The sequence below is a fragment of the Haliotis rubra genome, unplaced genomic scaffold (genome assembly GCF_003918875.1).
Source record: "Haliotis rubra isolate DU_JTF1 unplaced genomic scaffold, ASM391887v1 Scf954, whole genome shotgun sequence".
Classification (NCBI taxonomy): domain Eukaryota; kingdom Metazoa; phylum Mollusca; class Gastropoda; order Lepetellida; family Haliotidae; genus Haliotis; species Haliotis rubra.
Window position 1 is genome coordinate 199,579 of NW_025767695.1, and position 22,107 is coordinate 221,685.

Sequence of the window (22,107 nt, forward strand, 5' to 3'; positions counted from 1 at the left end):
AATCAGGAGAGAGTGAAGCACGAGGTGTAAGGTGGCGACACCTTTCCCGCCAAAAGGGATTAAAGGGGAGCAACTCGTGGTGAGTACTAATTAGTGATTTTACATTGAAGGGAGCTTCAATTAAGGAGATACAAGTGTTTCCACTATGTTCGCAAGAAGAAGAAGACAAGCAAAAGAGCATGAGTCAGGATAAGTATAAAATATCAATTTTACTCTAAAAATTACATCATTATTGGAAAAAGTACATTTAAACTTTCTTAAACAATTAGCACTGTTAAGAAAAAGCACCCCAAACTTTATGTTGTATGAGGAGTTTGGTAGATACCCACTTGCAATTGATGTGAAATTGAGAATTACTTCGTTTTGGGTCGACTTTTAACAGGTAAATCTTCCAAATTATCCTTACTTATCTTTAAATTACTTTTTAACGGCACACATTTTGGAAAAAGTAAGCATAAATGGATAATGAATATTAGACATACGTTTGACGAAATTGGACTTAGTTATATCTGGAATTCCCAAAATTTTGAAAACCTGAAAAAACTAAAAAATACAGTTGAATGTAAACTAGAAGATGCGTATAAGCAAGTATGGTTATGTACGGTAGAACATTCATCAAAGGGTAACTTATATAGCTCCTTATCAAACTCAGATTTAAGGTTAAGTAAATATTTGGATATTTTAAATGAAAAGTGTTCAAGAGCAGGGTTACGTTATAAAACAGCAAATCATAACTTACCGATTGAAACAGGCTGTTGGAGCAATATTAAAAAACGTGATAGATTATGTAAACTTTGTAATGGTAACGACATTGGCGATGAATTTCATTATTTATTTATTTGTTCTCACTTTATAAATGCAAGAGAAAAATATTTAAAGCCATATTTTTGTACAAGACCAAATTTTCATAAAATGTTTTCATTATTCAATAGCAATACGATAGGTATTCTTAGAAAACCCGCTTTATTCTGTAGTATTATTATACATGTTTTTAAGAATCATCGGTAAGAATACTCCATCTAAATATTCCTACATGTAGATATATGAATTATATATTCACTTTATTAGTAATGAAATCTATTTGCATATATGTATATGTATGTATGTGTGTGTATATATGTGGGTGTATATATGTATGTGTGTATGTGTATATATATTTATGTGTATGTGTGTATATATATAATGTATTGTTATTCATCGGTATAGATATAGTACATAAATGTATGGATATATATATATATATATATATATATATATATATATATATATATATATATATATATATGACATTGTGCAGTTTGGGGTTGAGTTCATTATCAGTGAGCAGGGATGTCATGACAAGGTAAATAGATCTTACACAAGCTAAATTTCAGTCAGCTGTTGTATGTCAGAGAGAGTGCGTGAGTTAAAACTTAAAGTCATTTTGGCAATATTTCAGCCTTATCGTGACTAAATAAAGTTATAGATTAATGTAAATTAAAATTTAATTATAAAAACCTGTCGACGAAGGACAGTAACATAACTAGACTATCACAGATAGAAATTTAAAACTAGTAAATAAATCTAAAACATTTTAACTCTACACGACGATACAATATGGAACAGACTATAGATTGCCAACAACTGAAGGTAGATCATCATACTGGGGACCTATGAAAGCGTTTAGAATCTTTCACCTGTGGCGCTGTGGCTTGTATATACCTTTGAGTTTGGTAAACCTGTGAGGAATAATCTTCGCCTCTGGGTCACGATGACACACGATCAGCCACGTCATCGTGTCTAACTCCAGTGTCAGTTCAGTAACGTTGTTTGGAAACGTTCCCGTTTCTTCACCTATAGGTCATAATTGTCCGACATAGTTCTCAGTGGCGGTGGGGTGGTCTTGTGGGTAAAGAGTTTGCTCGTTACTCCTGAGACCCGGGTTTCGATTCCCCACATGGGTTAAGTGTGTGAAGTACATTAATGGTGTTCTCCGTCGTGATTTTACGGGGATATTGCTCAAAGCGTCGTAAAACCATACTCTCCGTTTACCATAGATGAAGTAGCAAGGTTGACATTTTGCATCCCCCGAACTGCTGTTTGTGGATGGAAAGAAGATGGGTCTGACTGTACTCTAGTTACATAACGACATGGTCGTGAGGGGATAGGAACCACTTTGGCGCAGGTGGGGTGAAATGAAGGGGAACAACCGATTCCTTCGAGGTTGTTGCTGTTACACACCCAGTGACTTGTGATGAACACTGCTTCGAAACGTTTTCAACGTGACAATAGAAGTCCTTCCTTAAGGATCAATATATGTATACGTTATAAGAACTTTCATCGAAGTACAATAAATTAACTATATTATCACATATTTTCAAAATTAGCTTGAGAGCCTGTAAAATTAAACTGCCAAACACAGTATAGAAGGGGCTAGAGGTCGCCAGCAACCAACTTAGGCCCACGATACTACTACTTAACATTTCTCCACGGTTTCACAGCAGGGTAGAGACACTTCCAGTCTTATCTATATCCTATCATCATTACAGAGGGTTTCACAACCCGCGATTGGTCTCCTAATGTATCAAAGCCACACAATGTTAAATACAAGATAGGCATTATCAGAAATTGTAAGACAATAGTGAAGTCGTATACTGAATTGAAAGAACTCGAATAACATTCTACTGCTCTAGGCAGGCATGCGTACTGAATGCCTTCTGGAAGGTAATAATGACAAACTTACATCAATCTCTACGGCCACAAAACACGTGCTATCATAGTGTGTGTCTGTTCAGCATGACGTGTCGTGCACACCAATCCAGTTTGTTCCAAAGCTGTTATGTCGGCCTCAAATATGGCGAAGACCACTGAGGGAACCTGTACATTGTGATTCCCTTCAAATATTGGTGTTACGCATGTTGTATGCAGTATAGCAATTCGCGTTGGAAGGTAATAGGAGCAACTTGCGGCTGCAGAATTTCATCATCATCAACGCCAGTCTGTTCCGTTGCCTGACAAAAGTTTTGTCGCTGCCGAAGCCAAATCTGCTGATCGGTCGACGTCAGTACATCCTGGGGGTAACCACCTTAGATTGTAGTAAATATCGTTTCACCAGACGTCGCTTAAATTCTTCTCCATCGCTTGTTTGGGTCATATTATGTCGTCAAAGCCACTCCTAGGTCTGTCTGAAAGGTCATCATGCTCTAAGACCTGCATCACAAAGGCAGGTTAGGTATCCTTTAAAATTGCAAACGACGTAGACTTGATACACGGTCCTTGGAAGATATTGTAAAATATTGCCACCTTGACATGTGTCGATCATGTGACGTACCAGTATGCACAGTTGATGTCCTTCCAATCGTCCAAGAAACGTCCGCCAGAAGCTACACTTTGGACGATGCAAACAATAACAGTCAATCAAGGTAATACTATTCATAATGACAATAAGATATTGGATGTCACGTATGTTTTGATGTCTTGTGTGGTGATTCCTCTATGTCACTACTTCTCATTATTCCCATAGAAAGGCTATGCTTCTGGCATCTGCAAAGTTGGACACTTGAAAGAATCGTCATATCATCACGTTATTGTTACCAACTGACACCTTATTGTGACACCTTCTTATTGTGATATTGCAATATCGCTTTGTTACAATGATAATATATTCTCATATCATTGTAGGATTATATCGCATAATGCCAATTTGCTTCTCGTCATATCACTGTTTGACGTGGCCATGTTGTTTATTTTGCTTAATAGACATTTGATGTCGTATTATGTTGTATTGTATCATCGCCATATCGTGTCATGTTATTTCCACATCGTGTCGCACAATCGCCATATCATGTCAATGTTATTTCCATATCGTGTCGTACAATCACCATATCGTGTTATGTTATTTCCTTACCGCATAGCACAATCGTTATATCGTGTCATGTTATTTCCATGCCGTGTCACACAAGCGCCATATCATGTCATATTATTTCCATGATGTGTCGTACAATCCACATATCATGTCACAATCGCTATATCGTGTCATAGCATCACAGTGTCGCGTCATACTGTCATTCATTCATTCATTCTATCCATTTGTGGTTGTGTTTCGTAATATCACGGTTGGATATCTCGGGGCGATATGACCCCTGTCGGCAACCATGGCATCTTGTTATAACTTGTACAAAAAACAAAAGTGCAAGAGAAAGTTCATCAAGAACGCCTCGTTAACATCTTGCACGTGAATCCCATGAAGATCCTTGTTAAATCCTTGTTCTTAAGTAACCCATGCTATGTGGGTGGTCAGGCTCGCTGACGTACTTGACACATATCATCGTATCAAAATTGCGTACACTGAATCGCATAATGTTGATCACTGGAGTGTCTGGTCCAGACTCGGTTGTTTACACACCGCCGTCATAAGGCTGGTATATTGCTGAGTGCGGCGTTAAACAACAAACCAGACAATCTTGCACGTGAACGTTTATGTGCACAAACCCGGTTAGTGTTGTTTATACTCCACCCTGTACACGATGCTACATGGGTCGGCAAAACACAGATAAGGGTGAAATTGAACTTCCTCTAGCAATACTGCACAGTCCCCTGTCAAAAGCTGTACAACTGTCTTGTATATAGAGGCCATAGCGCGCCGTTGTCTTGGGTCGATCGTTCCGGAAGTCGATTTGATTTTCACCAGACCCTCAGCAGATATCTGGGATGTTCGATTTGTTCTGAACCAGATACAGTCCATGGAAAGGATGATATATACAAGGGCTTCAGTTTGGTGGCTCTTTTGACGATCCTGCAGAGCGGCAAGGGTAGGTAACTCGTGTACGATTGTACAGTGTCATAATTGGCCCGTCGCCCTAAAACTATAAAACCAACCAACTACAGTGTCATAAATCTGTTTATGAATCTTAACTTAAGTTAATATAATTTTTGAAATTATCTATTCATTGTATTCTTATAAATAAAAGACTTAGGGTTGATAATTTTTAATTCAACATCAAATTGCGCTTACAAGGAAATACATGAATCTCCACACTGTTGTGGAGCAAGAAACATGCATTGGGTTTTACTTGTCAAATGAAGAGGCAGATGAAGTCGATATAGTATTTCCAGTAACAACCATAACTGAAAGTGAGTAAATGAGTGAGTGAGTGAGTGAGTGAGTAAATGTTTACCGCCACATCGAAATATTTCAGCCATATCGCGACGAGAACATGTTTGACGTTGAAATGGAACACGTGTATAATATATAACCTGTCGTCAGAGGACAATAAAACAACTGGACTATCACAGTTAGAATATAAAAACTAGCATTTAAAGCTCAAACTAGTAGCACTATTTGGACAATACAATCGAAAAAACTGGCTATAGGTCGCCAACTGAAGTTAGATCACCATACTTGGGACCATGTACCTTTGCTCCCTGCATGGACCCAAGCCTGATTTGAACCATCCCTTAAGCCATTGAGAATTATGCTGAGATTTAGCCATAAATTCATTTATACTTATAAAGTTTGGGACTTTTGAAAAATAATTCTACAATACTGTAACCCCCTTTGAGTATACAACCACTAACAATCTCAGTTACTTATTTAATCTATTTATTTTATATTACCATTGATCTATTTACCAAACTTATTATTCAATTTTTTCAATAATTCTATTTCTTTTAAAAAAACATGAGAATTAACAGTATAAAAAAGATCCTGAATTGATTTGACATTGAAATGTGTGTCCCTTGTGATGAAAAATGCAATACAGTTAAGTAGGACTCTCTCATAATTGAAAGGGAGTGAAACCGCATAACTATTTTGTATAACGACGACCTGGTGATAGGCGATTAATCTCTTATAAAGTGTGCACTGTATCGAAGGCGTGGGGTATTTATCAGAGGCTAGACAGATTAAGATAAGACTGGGCGGGTTTTATCTAAACTTGTTTAAGATCATTGAATGCAAATAGTGCTTGAATTTCATATCAACCCGTTAAAGTAAATCAAGAACCCTTCTGAACATCCTAGGAATGTTCAAGGAACACGTTAAGGTTTGCGTTCCTAATCTAAATATACTGTTTGCGTGCTTTCCCTATATATATATATACACACACAGAGCAAATATATATATATATATCTCTCACACACACACACACACCAGATCCGGTGTTTGGTTTTGTCTGTATCAGTATAGCGGTTTATCGTTTGAAACAAGGGAGTCTCTACTGCATGGAGCACTGCTCTTTGCCATTTTCCACGGGTTTCGTGTGAAGCATACATTTTTATCACCATAAAGATGGAAAATAACAGAATTTATTTCGTTTGAGAGACGAATTTGAAAGGAATTATTGCTTCCTAACGTCGAAAGCAGAACAAAGGCACGAAATTTCATTCTCAGTCGCAGTTCGTGGATGTAATACCATGCTGCATTGACTTCACAGGTGAAGGCTACTTGGTGGCGGTGGCATATAACGGCATGGGCTCGTACATCAGGTACTCAGCAGGAGAAACTGGAGGCCTGGTGGAGATACAGTATCCTCACCTCACCTACAGATTATCAAGGCTATCGACACCCCTCAGTTTTAGATCTGACAGGGTAAGCGATAAACTTAAAGTCACAAGTGGTGTAGAAAATACAGCTGCCGTTGTGAGCGGAAGTGACGAAGATGTGAACATTGTGGTAGATGCTGATGGTATATTCTCTCCACTTCCTATATCTGCCCTTGGGACCAAGTACATTTTACCTTCCAGTCTCCCCCCCCTAACAGTGGTTATCGATCCTTGTTACTAATAGCTACACACAACATGAGCACTACTGTTGATATATTCTTTCGAATGAATAGAGGACATATTGACTTTCTCCACTATAGCTACTATTACAGTGACGGCGATAAATTAACCCTTAAACTTAATCCGTATCAAACGTTGAGGATGTCCACACCTTATGATCTGAATGGAACGGCCATTAACAGTGAACACAGCATAGCCGTCTATAGTGGTATGGAATATGCCTATAGGTACACAGTGTATGACCAACTACTGCCCATCAAGCACTACGGTCAGGAGTATGTTGTTGCTGTAGATGACACCAAACTGGAGCTGCAGATCATCAGTGAACAAAGCCACGTGCAGATCACCTTCAGTTCTGGAGCCACAGTCTCTACTGGCGAGCGTCGTCTCTATAACCGCTCACTTGAACGGGGAGAGAGTCTTCACTTCACCGCCACACGCCCGGTACTGGTGACACTCAGTCGCGCAGATGGTTACAGCAGTGCCTTCACAACCGTGCCACCTGTACACTCGTATGTCACTCACAGATCAGTCGGGTTATATTATAACTCTCTTCATACAAAACTAAAGATACTAACTGACAGGAGAGCGACTGTGTTGATTAAAGACACACGACTCAACGACCTTCTGACATGGGTGGATGTAGCGGGCAGCAGATACAAAGTCGGCACACTGGTACAGTCACAGTCACAACGTATATATTCTACGTCCATATCCAGCGACGTCCCCTTCACTGTTCTGTCCTTCTATAACGGATCGGTCTATAACAGCGGCTACAATCTGTCTGTAGATGAACCAGTACATTATACAGGTATGTATATTAACAATTTCCTTAATCACACCATGGTTATTACAAAACAAAATTTTCAATATATTCGTGACTCTGTTGTTAGTATACGTGTGTGATATTTTTCTGGTCGATCCGATTGTCCGAAACACAGCTGTGTGAAGTAGACTCAGCTTGATTATGACCCCTCTTTGTCAGTACCATATCCCTGCTGATAGATTAAATAGCACTCCTAAAAGCTGCGTTTTTCACCTCGGCATCACTGAGCTATGCATGGTTGATATGTCAAAGACATTGCTCTCCGTTGCTACTGTCTATTACTAGGTTTTCCTTTGAATTAACATTATTATGTATACTTGTGTTTTGCCTTGTTAAATTTAGTACATAAGCATTGCTACGACTCACAGGTCAAAGTTACGTGATGGCACTAATTGGGTTCTACATGCGACACAGCTATTATATTCCTCGGATACTCGCCAGTGCTGGGGAGACAGGAGGCCAGTGGCAGGTACAGGATCCACACTCTGGGCGAGTCTGGTCTCGGAGCTTCGGTCCTTACAACACAGACTACTTTTACCCCAATACAACAACTACCAGTGTTGTGCTAGTTCATGTCAGAGATGATGCCATCCAGATCGAAGGGGGGATGAACGATCACACATCATTCTCTCCCCTTCCTATGTCGGCATTAGGCACGAAGTACATCGTGTCTTCCTGTCTTCCTACTGACAACATTCACCGGAACACAATATCTTACAAATCCGTCTTGGTGATATCCACACAGCAAGAAGGCGGATATTGACGTCATCTTCAGACTGGACGCCAACGTCATCTATGGTAACAAGACATACATCGACGGGGACACTCTCAGTATCAGATTAGAGAAGTACCAGACTTTCTCCTTAAACAGTTCATCTGATATGACGAGAACCATCGTTAATGCTACGGAGACAATTGCTGTCTATAGTGGAACATACAATGTGGGCAGAAGACTCTTAACTACTTTCGAGCAATTACTGCCTGTGAAACATTATGGACATGAGTATATTCTCGCTATCCAGGACCACTCTCACTATGATTACAGGAGTATCCCGCAACACTATCTTCAAGTTGTTACTGACAAGGCTGACACGCGCATCCTGTTTCACAACGGTTCTTCCATATCAGTGGGTGAAGATGGGGTGTACCGTAAACAATGTGGAAATTCTGAAACGTTCTACTTCAGCACCACAAGGCCAGCCATGGCCACATTTTGTACTATTCGAAAGTACGACTATTTTGATCCTTTTGAAAGCGATGACCCGTATGATGCCTTAGTTGTAGTGCCCCCAGTAAGTCTCTACTCCGAGTTAACAACACAACAAGCCCGAGGTACCGTGTTGATATTGACAGATCAAGAAAACAATTATGTCGACGTTCAACAAACCCATGGCACTCTCTCGACAGTCTTAAGCCCTCCGGTCACATGGAAGAATGTGCCAGGTACAAGATTCAAAGTGGGAACATTGAGAGGTGGAGGATCCACAACAACCATCCGTTCTAATTCTACCTTTGCCGTCCTTGGATACGACCGCTATTTTATATACAATGGGGGATACAGTTTTAGGACATATCCTGACACAGGTAAGTCTATTGGTGTACATTAACATATAGAGATTATAATTCTACATTCCAGTGATGCATTTATCTCTTTTCTTGGTAGACCCTTCAATCTCCACTTGGTGTCTACTGTCTTCATTATACGCATGTACATACATACATACATAAACATACTAACATTTGTATAGCGCCGATATCCAGCTCAGGTGCTCAAATGCGCTTTGTTTTTCCCTCGATCACTGGATGTCAATCTCAACGGCACGTTGTATTATCAATCTAAACTCCCTTGGGATGATACAACTCTTGCAGCCACAAGGCGCACCGAGTTAGTGTGGCTTTCCCATCTTTATGTGCATATCCCCGTAGACATGTGAGGATGATTCTGATTCAACATATACAGAATGAGCGTGTCAATTTAATAATAAAACCTGTTGCAATGTTTCCAATGTCATGTGGGCATTCCAGTTCTCAAATATCCATTCTGCCGTTGCCCATAATATCAACCACTGGTTGACATGACATCATGTCCAGGTCGCCCGGACATATCTGGAATATTGCTGTGTGCGTTACACAGTAAACAAGAAAAGTGTGTACCCTATAGAAAGTAGTCCATGCAGCATGTGTAATGTTTGGGATTACACTTTCTCAGTAAAGTGCAGATTTGGGGTTGGGTCCCATCCGCGATTCGAAAACAGACTCTAAGAGTAACTAAGGCACTGAATCGCCAGCACACAAAGGCTAGCGATCTAAACCCTTACCCAGCTGGGCTTTCACAAAAGCATTCATGTCGGACAACTGGTAGTCTAGATCAAGAACTTTGTAACTGACTGACTGAGTTTGGTTTTACGCCGTTTTAAGCAATATTCCAGCAACATCACGGCGGGGGACACCAGAAATGGGCTTCACACATTGTACCCATGGGGGGATTCGAACCCGGGTCTTCGGCATGACGAGTCAACGCTTTAACCATTAGGCTACCCCACCGCACCCAAGAACTTTGTGTGCACATCGATTCTAGTACCTTTGGGGTTGGGTCCCATCCGCTATTCGAAAACAGACTCTAAGAGTAACAAAGGCACTGAATCGCCAGCACACAAAGGCTAGCGATCTAAACCCTTACCCAGCTGGGCTTTCACAAAAGCATTCATGTCGGACAACTGGTAGTCTAGATCAAAAACTTTGTAACTGACTGACTGACTGACTGAGTTTGGTTTTACGCCGCTTTTAGCAATATTCCAGCAACATCACGGCGGGGGACACCAGAAATGGGCTTCACACATTGTACCCATGGGGGGATTCGAACCCGGGTCTTCGGCATGACGAGTCAACGCTTTAACCATTAGGCTACCCCACCGCACCCAAGAACTTTGTGTGCACATCGATTCTAGTACCTTTGGGGTTGGGTCCCATCCGCTATTCGAAAACAGACTCTAAGAGTAACAAAGGCACTGAATCGCCAGCACACAAAGGCTAGCGATCTAACCCCTTACCCAGCTGGGCTTTCACAAAAACATTCATGTCGGACAACTGGTAGTCTAGATCAAGAAATTTATGTGCACATCTGACAAGTGTTGACTGGTACGGCCCCACAGCTGTGAATACACAAAGCTGTTTAGAAAGTGGCCAATTGCAACATATCCTGTATTTATATTTTTTATCACTTTATTTCTTTTTGATCTGGGTACAGAATATCATACACATTTAACAGGTCAGCATTTTGTTGCTTTATATATAGAGTCAAAATACAAAGTCATTATCTATGTAAATAGATTGTGGCAAGACGACCAAAATGTAACAAAAGTGTCGTATTTGCAGTGAGAGTATGCATTAAATTTGTGTAAGTGGTAATTGTAATTTAATTTTGGTTTCAGACTAGCGAGAGAAGGTACAGTTTTTGCTAACTTTCTAGAATATATGTACTCTTTAGTTATATGAAAATATAATTCAGTTCATCATTTCTTATCTCTTTGACTCCGAGAATAATGGTTTCTGCGTTTAATTTCAAATGGGTGTCTGTTTCATTTTCGATCCATTCTAGTAGATCTTGCCACAGCTTTTTGACATGTTTGCATTCATATAATAAATGAATGATAGATTCTATTTCAACACCGCAAAATGTACATAGTGGTGATTCTATTAGTTTGTATTTATATAAATCTTTATTGGTTGTAAGGATCCTATGGTGAATACGGTATTGAAGCCATCTGTGCCTAGCACTATATGATGCTCGAAATGGTATAAAATTATGTGTCTTCTATAGATTAAGAGTGATATTTATGTTCTTTTTCCCACTTACTTTGATAAAGCAATTTTTGGTTTATAGCTTCCTTGTGAAGAACCCTGTTGTAAAATATGCTACATCCTTTCTTAGCTTTGAGTACTATTTCTAAATTAGGAGGAATAAAAAGATAAATCCTTCTAAATATTAATTTTGAACGAACTCTATTTTGTACGTATTTTCAATTAAGATAATAATCCTGTATATTCAAGGAAATTTGTTTCAACCCCATACAATTCCACGAATTCTTTATAAGGAAGGAATGTATTGTCATCTTTTAAGAAAGAATATATAAATTTTACATTTGACTGTAGGTAGTGGTCATATACTACTGGTTTCTCCTTTGTAATCTTATCATTTGCCCATATGTACCGTGTTTGCTGAGGTGGTCATTATCATATTTACTTTGTCCTTTGTAATTCAGACCAGGCTTCAAATACGTCTTTCCAGAATAGGCTTGTGAGTTTTGGAATATAATGTGTCTTCAGATACAATGGTCCCATTTCTATGGGGTGTAGTTTTCTCACTGGTTGTGAAGTATATAAAAGATTATTTAATTTTTGTGTCATGTACGAATAATCTTCTGACCCATGATATTTTCTGGGACTTAATTGTTTCAAGTATAGCTGGTACTTTTAGACCACCTTCTTGGTATGTTTTTTGTTATTAGACATCGTTTTATTCTATCAGGTTTACCTTTACAAATAAAGAAGAAACATTTCTTTGAAGGTTCACTATCGATTCTAGTACCTTTGGGGTTGGGTCCCATCCGCGATTCGAAAAAAACAGACTCTTAGAGTAACTAAGGCACTGAATCGCCAGCACACAGTGCTGCTAGCGATCTAAACCCTTACCCAGCTGGGCTTTCACAAAAATTCATGTCGGACAACTGGTAGTCTAGATCAAGAACTTTGTGTGCACATCTGACCAGTGCTGACTGGCACGGCCCCACAGCTGTGAATACACAAAGCTGTTTAGAAAGTGGTCAATTGCAACATATCCTATATTTGGGGTCACACGATTGGGTGCCTGACTCTGAGAGGGACGCAACCTAAAATGATACCAAAAATCTTTACTGTAATGAGAAAGTGTAATCCCAATAAAACATGTTGCCACGTATGTAATTGACTGAACTGTGATCGTGTAGACGGGACATGTGACGTAGATCGTTGCTCTTCATCCAGTCACTGGTTTGCCTGCTTCAAGGATGACTGAGTGGTGCAGCTAACATATTGTTGACTAGCGTCCGAAGTTACAGATTAACGGGATCGGGTGGTCAGGCTCGCTGACTTGGTTGACACATGTCATCGGTTCCCAATTGTGCAGATCGATGCTCATGCTGTTGATCACGGCATTGTCTGGGCCAGATTCGATTATTTACAAGCCGCCGCCATGTAGCTGGAATATTGCTGAATGCGGAGTAAAACTGAACTCACTCACTCAAGTTACTACAGTTAGTTCCTCAAACGTAACTGTTTCAATGTGTAACGATCATTTTGTCCTTTGTTCATGTGTATATAGATATACTAAACTAATATTCAAATCGACATTTTACTAAGCTGACTTTCTTTCTCTACTTTGTGAATGTACTGCTTCGTATATTGCCATGCTTCTTTCGCATTAAGTCAATGCATGCATTGCCCAGCTTTACTTATCATTCCAGTGACCTCTGCACCAGATGGAACTGGAAACACGTTGAATACCAAAGTACCTTTCCAAGGTGAGGGATTAATGTGATTTTCCTTCTTGTATTGATTACATCTCCGTCACAGATTAGCTCAAATCCCAGACATTTATTAAAGGACATGCTACAAAAGCAACGTCATCAGTGATATTCTTTCATTGTCTTTCCACCAATTCTTTTTCAAAACATGAATGGTATAATTTCCGTGTGATATTAACACTGTTAATGATACAAAAAATGTGATGACGAAAAGGGGTTCAGATAATTATACTTGTAGAACTTTGTCAAAATAATCAAACGATCATGCAATGGTTCATATGAATGTCACGAGGTGAAATCATGAATAATGAGAATATGTTTAACTAAACTGTAACTGAGTCTTCTCTCTAAATTCGAATGTACATACTGGTTTCTTTACTTCCATTTCTGAATCGCTTCAATAAATCGTTCCAGAGACCTATACACGAGATAGAAGCGGTATCAAGTTAACTACGGTTGCTTCCTTCCAAGGTAAATATTTCTCTTCTCGTCCAACCATTCTCCGTATTTATCAATACTCTTCTCTGTCACTCATAAAAACATATTTCCATGGAGACAATAGCGTTTCCGACCGCCTAAATTTGTGTTTTTTTACCACCCGGGGTATTTTACCCCAGTAGGCAAAGGGATGCATGTAAACAAGGCTAATGTTTATGTAATCATAGCAAACATAACACTGATTTCCGAAAGTCGGATCTCAACTTTATCACAAAAATGCACACATCAGATGTTTTAAAAATACATGTTAAAAAGAATACCAGTGAGTTATAATGTTCGTTTCTTTCTTTAATGCTCAGCGGAATTTATGCCTTGAGTTTTGATCATGTGAAACACATGAGAGCATTTATTTCTGTGCTGAAGTGGTATAAAGGCCATTTCTAATCTCATAGCAACAACAACAACAACAACAACATCAACCTGTTACATTAACGACTTCATTCAATGATGTGAGGACTGCGAAACGTTTGAAGCAAGCACACAGTAACATGTCTGTTTCCCTTGACGTGTGAGTTCCTCAAAAATATTGCAGTCGTTCGTAGTTAATGGATTTGTTTATTTCAAAAGACAAATGTATTCATTTCAGCTGGTATTTCTATCAACGCTACTACATTGAGTCGTAGGCATGTAGGATTGTTATCTTGGCTCTCCTGGTCGCCTTTATGGCATATGTGTTCTACATGTGAGTATATGTGTGCGTATAGTAAATGTGTTTCTGCATTCTTAGTTCTGGAATGTGCTGATAGACTATAAGATTCAGTTTGAAGCGACATGTAAACCATTTTCTTAAATGGTGACTTGCTAACATTTTTGCCAGAGATAACAACCTTACTGGAAATAAAAGTGTATAGGCTATAACCAAAATGGGAAGTGGATGTTGTTCATGTTCATCAATGGCAACATTCCAACTATACACATGTTAAAAGTTGCATTCGTAACCCCAATATAACCATTTATATTCATATCATAATGATAATGGTAAGATTACCATACGGGTGCACGACATATTGAAGTTAGATACGCGTGCTACTATCAAAGACGAGCATCACGTGCAATCGCGTGGACGACATTAAGCAAAAACCGAAATTGCCTAATGTCGTCTCGGTTATGGGATGACAGACGTCCCAACAGAGACGTCAGTTGATATCCCAACAGTAGGACTGGCGGCGTGTCGAGCTCAGAGATCACAGGAATGGGGATGCGTCGGCTCGTATGTTTGGCCCCGTAGAAAACACTGCAAATACAACGGAACAAGTTGTGAGCACATGCCGTTTGGCGGGAGTTCATTGATGGTGTAGGGGTGCCTCACGTTTTTGACTGTAAACTTGAACTTGTGACGATCAGACAAAATCCGAATGGACAACGGTTCATCACTAACATCATAGACAGGGGAATTGTTCGATGACCACATGTCCCATGTGCATGTTGGCGATTTCCTACTCCAAGAGGAGGTGGCAACTCTACTCTATATTAATATATGGCAGGTTTCGCCACGTAGATCCTCCAGTACAGCATCTTGATGTTTTGGAAGAAGACTTCCATCAAGAATGGAGCGCAATAGGTCAACGTCAATTTCAACCCCTGATACCGTCACTGGGTCAAGAATGTTATTGCAGTCGGCAGAGGTTACACGAAATATTGACAGAGTGGTTGGTTACTCATAGTTAGGTGCTATCTTGAGGACTGTATGTCAGAATCTTGAAAATAACCAAATTTGCTAACGTCATTCGGTCAATGAGACACGTTGGCTTAAAACATATAAACGTCAGTTATTATTTTATCTCAGCGTTTAGATTTGTCATTTAATTAATAATTGAGGCTCAATATCCACATAGTAGTTAAATTTAGGTTTGGTTTTAACTTCAATGGTTAATGGTGACATTTGATGCATTTTAAAAAATATGTGGTACTTCAATACTTTTCCCATGTGTATGTATGTCTGCTGAAAGTAAATACATGAGACAAGGCCAGACAAACTAGTGGTTGACAGCATGAGCAATGGAACACAATCAGGCCATATATGCTAATTTTTTGAAGAAGCCAACACAAACAGGGTGTCATTGTATACGGTCATGGAACTGGAAGAACCTCAATTTCAAGATCATTGACACAGACTGATCTTGTTCTGTCCAAGTAACAAGCTAAAGTGATTTGTTGAGTAAACACAGACAGGGCTAGGTATGTCATCACTGTAGCAACGGCACCAGCTGTAGCCTAGCTTCGTGGCAGAGAATTTCCGTAGTCTGTCCTCCACAGGCATGTGCCTTTTGAGGTAATCGTTTTACATGCATAGTTACGTCAAAATGGCAAGTTTGGTTGTTATTTAAACCGACCTCAGCAATATTTCAGCTGAAAGAGTTAATCTTGTCGAAGTTATGAAACAATGCAGATCTTGCAAGTCACTTGAATTGAACTATTTCGTCTTTGGGTATATTCAGCTTTCCGATGGATGTCAAGGACGATTCTGTACCTTAACGGTGGGACTAGCTACAGTAATTTTTATCTGTCGATCTTGTAGCCGCAGGACGATGGTACCAGTTAAGAAGACAACAGAATAAGCCGACCATGCTCCCTCAACCCCATGAACATCTATGCAGTGCCTGACACCGGAGTCGCCGGATGGAGGTGCAGCAGGTGACACGTACACGGAGCTGAGATTTAACTCCAACATCGACGACAGTACTGCCACCTATGTCAATATGCTAAAAACGTTACCACAAATGCAAGCACGAGCCACCAGTGTTGACGACAGACTTTCTGAGTCATTATCGTTGTAAATTGAAAAACAATTGTTAAAACATTTTAACTGAAAATTCATGTCATATATATTGAACTGTAGGTGTGTGTTATCTGCGATGTTCAACAATATTGATAGTTTTGAGGAAAAAGCTCGCGCAGAGTCGGATCACCTCCTGATAATTTGTGACGTAATCGCTTCCGCTTCTAGCGACAGTAATGATACTGTGGTACACCGGTTCAAGTGCGTATCTGGAGCAGAGGGAGAAGCAGAGAGAGAAGAGAGAGTTTTCATACTTACCAGGTAAATAACATAAAGGATGGTATTCTGGATGACTTTAGAGATTTATTTTATATTGATATAAACACTGCGATTTCTAAACTTACTTCAATAATATCAAATTCACTTCACTCTATCACCGGCATTCCTTCCTTGTTTGATCACGATTGTAGAACTCAACTCCGAAAAATACAGATTTCCAAACCGTTTCAGAAAGTTTAAATATGATTCTAACCTTGAATCTTGTTTGTATGCAAACCACAATTTCAAAAAATGTTGCCAATTTAGCCAAAGCTACAGAGGATATTAAAAAAAAAGCTAGAAATCCAGACTGTAAGATATTCTGGACCATCTTAAAACGTCATCTTAAGAAATCAGCAATTATTGATAATATTTCTCCGTATGAATGGTAAAAATGGGATGAAAAACTGCTCCCAGATTTTGGTTAATCAGTGGATGATATTGTCTTAAGTAATATCGGTGACGATTGAGAAGATATTTCATTCTCTCATGAGACATGTATATTGTCAACCCCAATATCTGAAGAGGTAATAAAATCTATAAATGAGGTGAAATGGAATAAGGCAGTTGGGTACGACGGCATCCCTTAGGCATTTTACAAATCTACTCTTACTTCTCAAGTGTCATATCTGAATGATTTATTTCATGTAGTTCTTGATAATGGTAAATGCCCATCGATATGGAATATTGGTATGATTTTCCCTCTGTTCAAGTCTGGGAGTGTATCTGAATCATCCAGCTATCATGGGATATCTCTTTTAAATATTTCTCGAACAAAATTTGCTAATATATAGTTTTGAAAGGCGTTTACGTGCCTGGGTTGATATAAACGTTAACGAACTACTTGACAAGCCTCCAGATTTTTTTAGACCCGATTATAGTACATATACATTTATATTATAATCATTATGTTCAAAATACCTATGCAGGCCTAAATGGCAATTTTATTGCGCTTTCATCGACCGTAAGAAAGCTTTGATTTTGTTGTCTGCAAGAAATGGTTATTCGTGTTATATACCAAAGGATACCATGGCAAAATATATAATATTTTTAGAAGCGCGTATGAATCTGTTGCAGCCTGTGTTAGAACTAATTCTGACAGTACTGAAAATTTTAACACTTCCGCTGGAGTGAGGCAAGGTTGTGTCCTAAGCCCCTTACTGTTCATCTTATTTATTAATGAAATTGTGGATAATATGTATGAATCATGTAATAGTGGAATATTTGTTACACCCAAAATCATAGATTTACTTGTATTTTTGTTTGCAGACGATATCGTCAAGTTTTCATTTATGGTAAACATCCTGCAGAGGCAGTTGAATACATTTTTGTGACACATGGGGATTAGAGTTGAATATGGAAAAATCTAGTATACATTTTTTAGAAAGAGGGGTATCCTGGCAAATTCTGAAAAATGGTCATTCCGCAGGAAAAATATGAATGTTGTTTCATTTTGTAAATATTTGGGCCTAATATTGTCCAGTCGATTGAATTGGTCCATGGCATGTAAAGCTCTCGCTAAGGCGGCATTATGTTTCATTTTCAAATTTTATTTCATATGATTCTGCTTGTTTACCTATTCACACTAAAATAGCGCCAGTTGTGTTATATGGATCAGAAATGTGGGGAGCAAACTATTTCGAAGCCATCGAAAATGTCCATGCATCATTTTCTTACAGTTGGCAAGCTTGTTTCCAATATAGCCATACTTGGCGAAACAAGTACTACTCTAATTGGTTATTATCGCTAAACACATGAAGATTTTTTTAAAGGTGAGGATCCTTCATTTCGAATCCCTTGTGTATTTCATCTCACAACATATCATCCAACTTCAGAGGACCTTTATATAATGTCGTTGTTTATCTAATTCCTTGTCTAGTACTAGAGAAATATTAAATTTGTATATTATTGTCATGAATGGTGGTTCCAGTCGGGTCCGACAACAGTGTAAAAGAATTGACCTCCTGCAACTGTCACGTATGTACAATCTTGATCAGTATGTATACGAATGACCTGTTCGTCCAGGAATGGGGTTGATTTGTTTTATTAATATTGGCAAACATTAGGAACAGTCACCAGTGACTAATGTGGAAGCATTCCTCCTGCTGAGAAATTTCGCGGGAAAGGGTAGCCACGGACCCGAGAAAGCTGATTTAGATCTGGTTACGACTAGTCTATAGTCTGACTTTATTGACACGACTGAGTTTACTGTATACTGTAAACACATCAATCTTATGTTCCGAATTCTGACGATGGCATTGCGAATGTGGTTAAAGAAAGCACCTACCCCCAAGACACCTGGTCTTCCAGAATTGTATGATTTCATTTCGTGATATGCAGGAATAAATAAAAATCTTAATGAATAAATAAAATACTGCTGTATTATTTCTTTCCGAGTCGTTTCATGGTAATCCGTTTGGTATCAAACCATCTGTCACTACGATTGGTCAAAACAGAACATGTCTGGACATGATTTGGGAAATCCATTACAGCGACAGTTAAGTATGATTCTTTATGCTACTATCAGTCGTCATTTTAAGATTCCCGTGAAAGGTTTATTCGCTGTGTATAAATTTTCGCGGTAAAATATTTTGTGCGAAAAGCGCGAAAATTAAACCTGCGCGATATAAAATACGTTTACAGTATTTATGTTTGAATTTTATTATCACGCTTGTCAGTATTCTACAATTGTTACAAACGTTACTGATTCGCTGTCAAGAGATCGCCACAGACTGTCTTTGATTCTCCAGGCATTTAAATGACACAAAGAACGTTTACTTGCAAAGGATTTACAAGTCAGGTTTCACGAATGACCAATAAATTATATATATCACAATTGTATTTCCGGAATGGGGACATACGTGTTCAATCTTGTAAACGCGTGGCTTAAACAAGAGAGATTGCAATTAATGGTAATTAATTGAAGCTTCATTGCAAAATTCATTTCTGAATAAACAACTTAATTTATGCTACACGTATACCAGAAAAAACAATGATAGGTATCAAATATAGACTTCATATTGGACGTTTAGGCAAGAAGTAGCTGTCACCATTGGTACCAACTGTACACCTCTCTTTGCTGATGTTAGAATCTAAACTTAGGGCTCTTCAACGTATTGTTATTGTCCGTGAGAGGAAGTATGCTAGGTACACTTACAGAATACCGGATACCTAATTATATACATTCTATTGTGCGCGTGAGGCTCCAATATATAGAAGAAACAGAGAGCGCGAGCCTGCGAGCGATCCGAGAAAAATACAAATTTAAGTTAAAAAATAAGGTTAAAATCGAATTCCTCACCTTACTTCCGGTTTAGGAAACCTAATCTGGGGATTTTAACAGCGTTTACTGACGTAAACAGAGTAAAAACTAATCGTGTGTTGAAATTTTATTCAAATGCATGCTGGGAAAAGGAACTATACAGTGTGGGAACACTCTGATGGTAAGTGTTTTTTGATTGGTTGATTTCTAAAGACGTAATACAATAACACGTTCCTAATATGGAAAGTTCACTACAGACGATCGTTATGTCAGACACAAAATAAAAATTTGGGATGTCTATGAAATAGCAAAAAATCACGAGGAACTAATACGTTTTTTAAGAAGAAAGGGACTTTTTGGTAACTGGGAAGGCAAAATTTGTAGTAAGTGTGGTGTTGGAAAATAGTATTTGTGCATGGACAAAACTTACGGGAAAGATGGCAGATGCTGGAAATGTTGAAGGAAAACTTGTGGTAGGAAATTTTCTATAAGACACAATTCTTTCTTTGAAAACAGTAAATTAGAATTGGGAACACTACTTTTGTTGACATACTGTTGGGTGTATAAATTGCCACAAGATTTTGTGCGTAGAGAATTAGACATTAGTACATCTGTGGACTGGTACAACTTTTGCAGGGAAGTATGTGTTTGCATTGTTGATGAGGACAGTGAACAGATAGGTGGTGTGGGACACGTAGTAGAAATAGATGAGTCAAAATTTGGAAAGAGGAAATTTAATAGGGGAAAGAGGGTAAAGGGACAGTGGGTCTTTGGAGGCATTGACAGGGACACAAAACAGTGTTTTTTTGCATGTGTGAAACACACAAAAATTCAGAAACTTTGATTCCACTGATATTAAAATTCATCAAACCCGGAACCACTATTATTAGTGATTGCTGGAAAGCATATGACTGTCTCAAAGAGGAAGATTTTAATCACCTAAAAGTAAATCATTCCATAAATTTCAAGGACCCCGAGACCGGGGCACATACAAACACCATCGAGTCAACTTGGGGTGCATTAAAACGCTCCCTACCCAGGCCAGGCACCATAAAAAGCCTATATTAAACATACTTTGAAGAATTTTGCTCCAGAAGGAAATATTTGTGTGTTGAGGAAAAATTTGAAAATTTTATCGATCTTGTGAGAATCTACAACCCTCATTCAAAGGACAGTGAACTTGTTAGGATGCCATTAAAAAACCGGCCAATCGTGACAACCAGGATAATCAAAACGATAGTTTGGATGATTTCCAGCTGTAAGGTAGGTACAGACTTTTAAATAACGGGGGGTACCCCCTTTACCCCCATTATCTTACCTTTTTTTAGCTTTAATATTTAATATTGAACGCTGCTTCAACACAGCTTTCATTCATGGCGTGCCGTTGCTAAGGAAACAAAACGGAGGTGCGCAAAAATAAATGCGCAATCAAAATAAAAATGGCGGATAGGTATCCGGTATTCTGTAATCTTGCCGTATGTTACGTTACTAACGAGGAAAAGCAAATTACTCTAACACGACGAGCTTCACAATTCCTTTCACTAACGTGTTATTTGCCTTCTGAATATGACTTGTAAAAGAGCTTTTCACGAAACATCCAAATGTCAAACTGACTGACTGAGTTGGGTTTTACGCCGTTTTTAGCAATATTCCAGCAACACCACGGCGAGGGACACCAGAAATGGGCCAAATGTCCAAGGGGATTGATGCTAGCTCCAGAAAAAAACACAATAAATACGTTTTGAGCCACATCATATAGACTGTATTTACATTCAGCAATATGGAATACTTTCCATCCACAAAATTATCAAAAACAATCGTTCCACATATTTGTCTAAATATTTTGAGCAAGCATGACCTTTTCATTCAAAGAAAGTCTTTGATGCAAATATATTGGTCGAATTCTTGCATCAAAGAGCACAATGGTTATGTCAACAAAATCTGTGACTAATTTACCACCCTCTCCTTCACTTTCAAATAGTTTGAAAACAAGGAGATCCATCCAGGTGAACCTATTGTTCTTTGATGTTTCTGTTTTGCTTTGTGCCAAACGATCTCTGCCACCAGTAATATGGTACCACAAGTTAGTCCTAATGCCACAGGAAAGAAGATGCCCTGGATACTGACGAGTGACACGGCTTTTGGGTAGTCTTCTACCTGA

At 38.8% G+C, this 22,107-nt stretch overlaps 2 protein-coding genes across 2 annotated transcripts; both read left to right on the top strand.

The window, feature by feature from the left end:
* The first annotated feature begins 6,855 nt into the window (after positions 1-6,855).
* LOC124264987 lies at positions 6,856-8,351 on the top strand. Its single transcript, XM_046699766.1, has 2 exons — positions 6,856-7,573; positions 7,957-8,351. Exons 1-2 carry the CDS (start codon positions 6,904-6,906, stop codon positions 8,349-8,351), a joined length of 1,065 nt encoding a protein of 354 aa, XP_046555722.1. The 5' UTR covers positions 6,856-6,903.
* A 345-nt stretch (positions 8,352-8,696) lies between these two features.
* On the top strand, positions 8,697-16,875 carry LOC124264990. Its single transcript, XM_046699768.1, has 5 exons — positions 8,697-9,172; positions 13,090-13,146; positions 13,564-13,620; positions 14,234-14,329; positions 16,166-16,875. Exons 1-5 carry the CDS (start codon positions 8,791-8,793, stop codon positions 16,249-16,251), a joined length of 678 nt encoding a protein of 225 aa, XP_046555724.1. The 5' UTR covers positions 8,697-8,790; the 3' UTR covers positions 16,252-16,875.
* Positions 16,876-22,107: the final 5,232 nt, after the last annotated feature.

Excerpts from the sequence above, each read along its gene's own strand:
- LOC124264987 (XM_046699766.1), top strand. The coding sequence starts at position 6,904 with ATGTCCACACCTTATGATCTGAATGGAACGGCCATTAACAGTGAACAC. Across the intron at positions 7,574-7,956 it reads TGAACCAGTACATTATACAG|GTCAAAGTTACGTGATGGCA; the intron begins GTATGTATATTA and ends TACGACTCACAG.
- LOC124264990 (XM_046699768.1), top strand. The coding sequence starts at position 8,791 with ATGGCCACATTTTGTACTATTCGAAAGTACGACTATTTTGATCCTTTT. Across the intron at positions 9,173-13,089 it reads TAGGACATATCCTGACACAG|TGACCTCTGCACCAGATGGA; the intron begins GTAAGTCTATTG and ends TTATCATTCCAG. Across the intron at positions 13,621-14,233 it reads TACGGTTGCTTCCTTCCAAG|CTGGTATTTCTATCAACGCT; the intron begins GTAAATATTTCT and ends TATTCATTTCAG.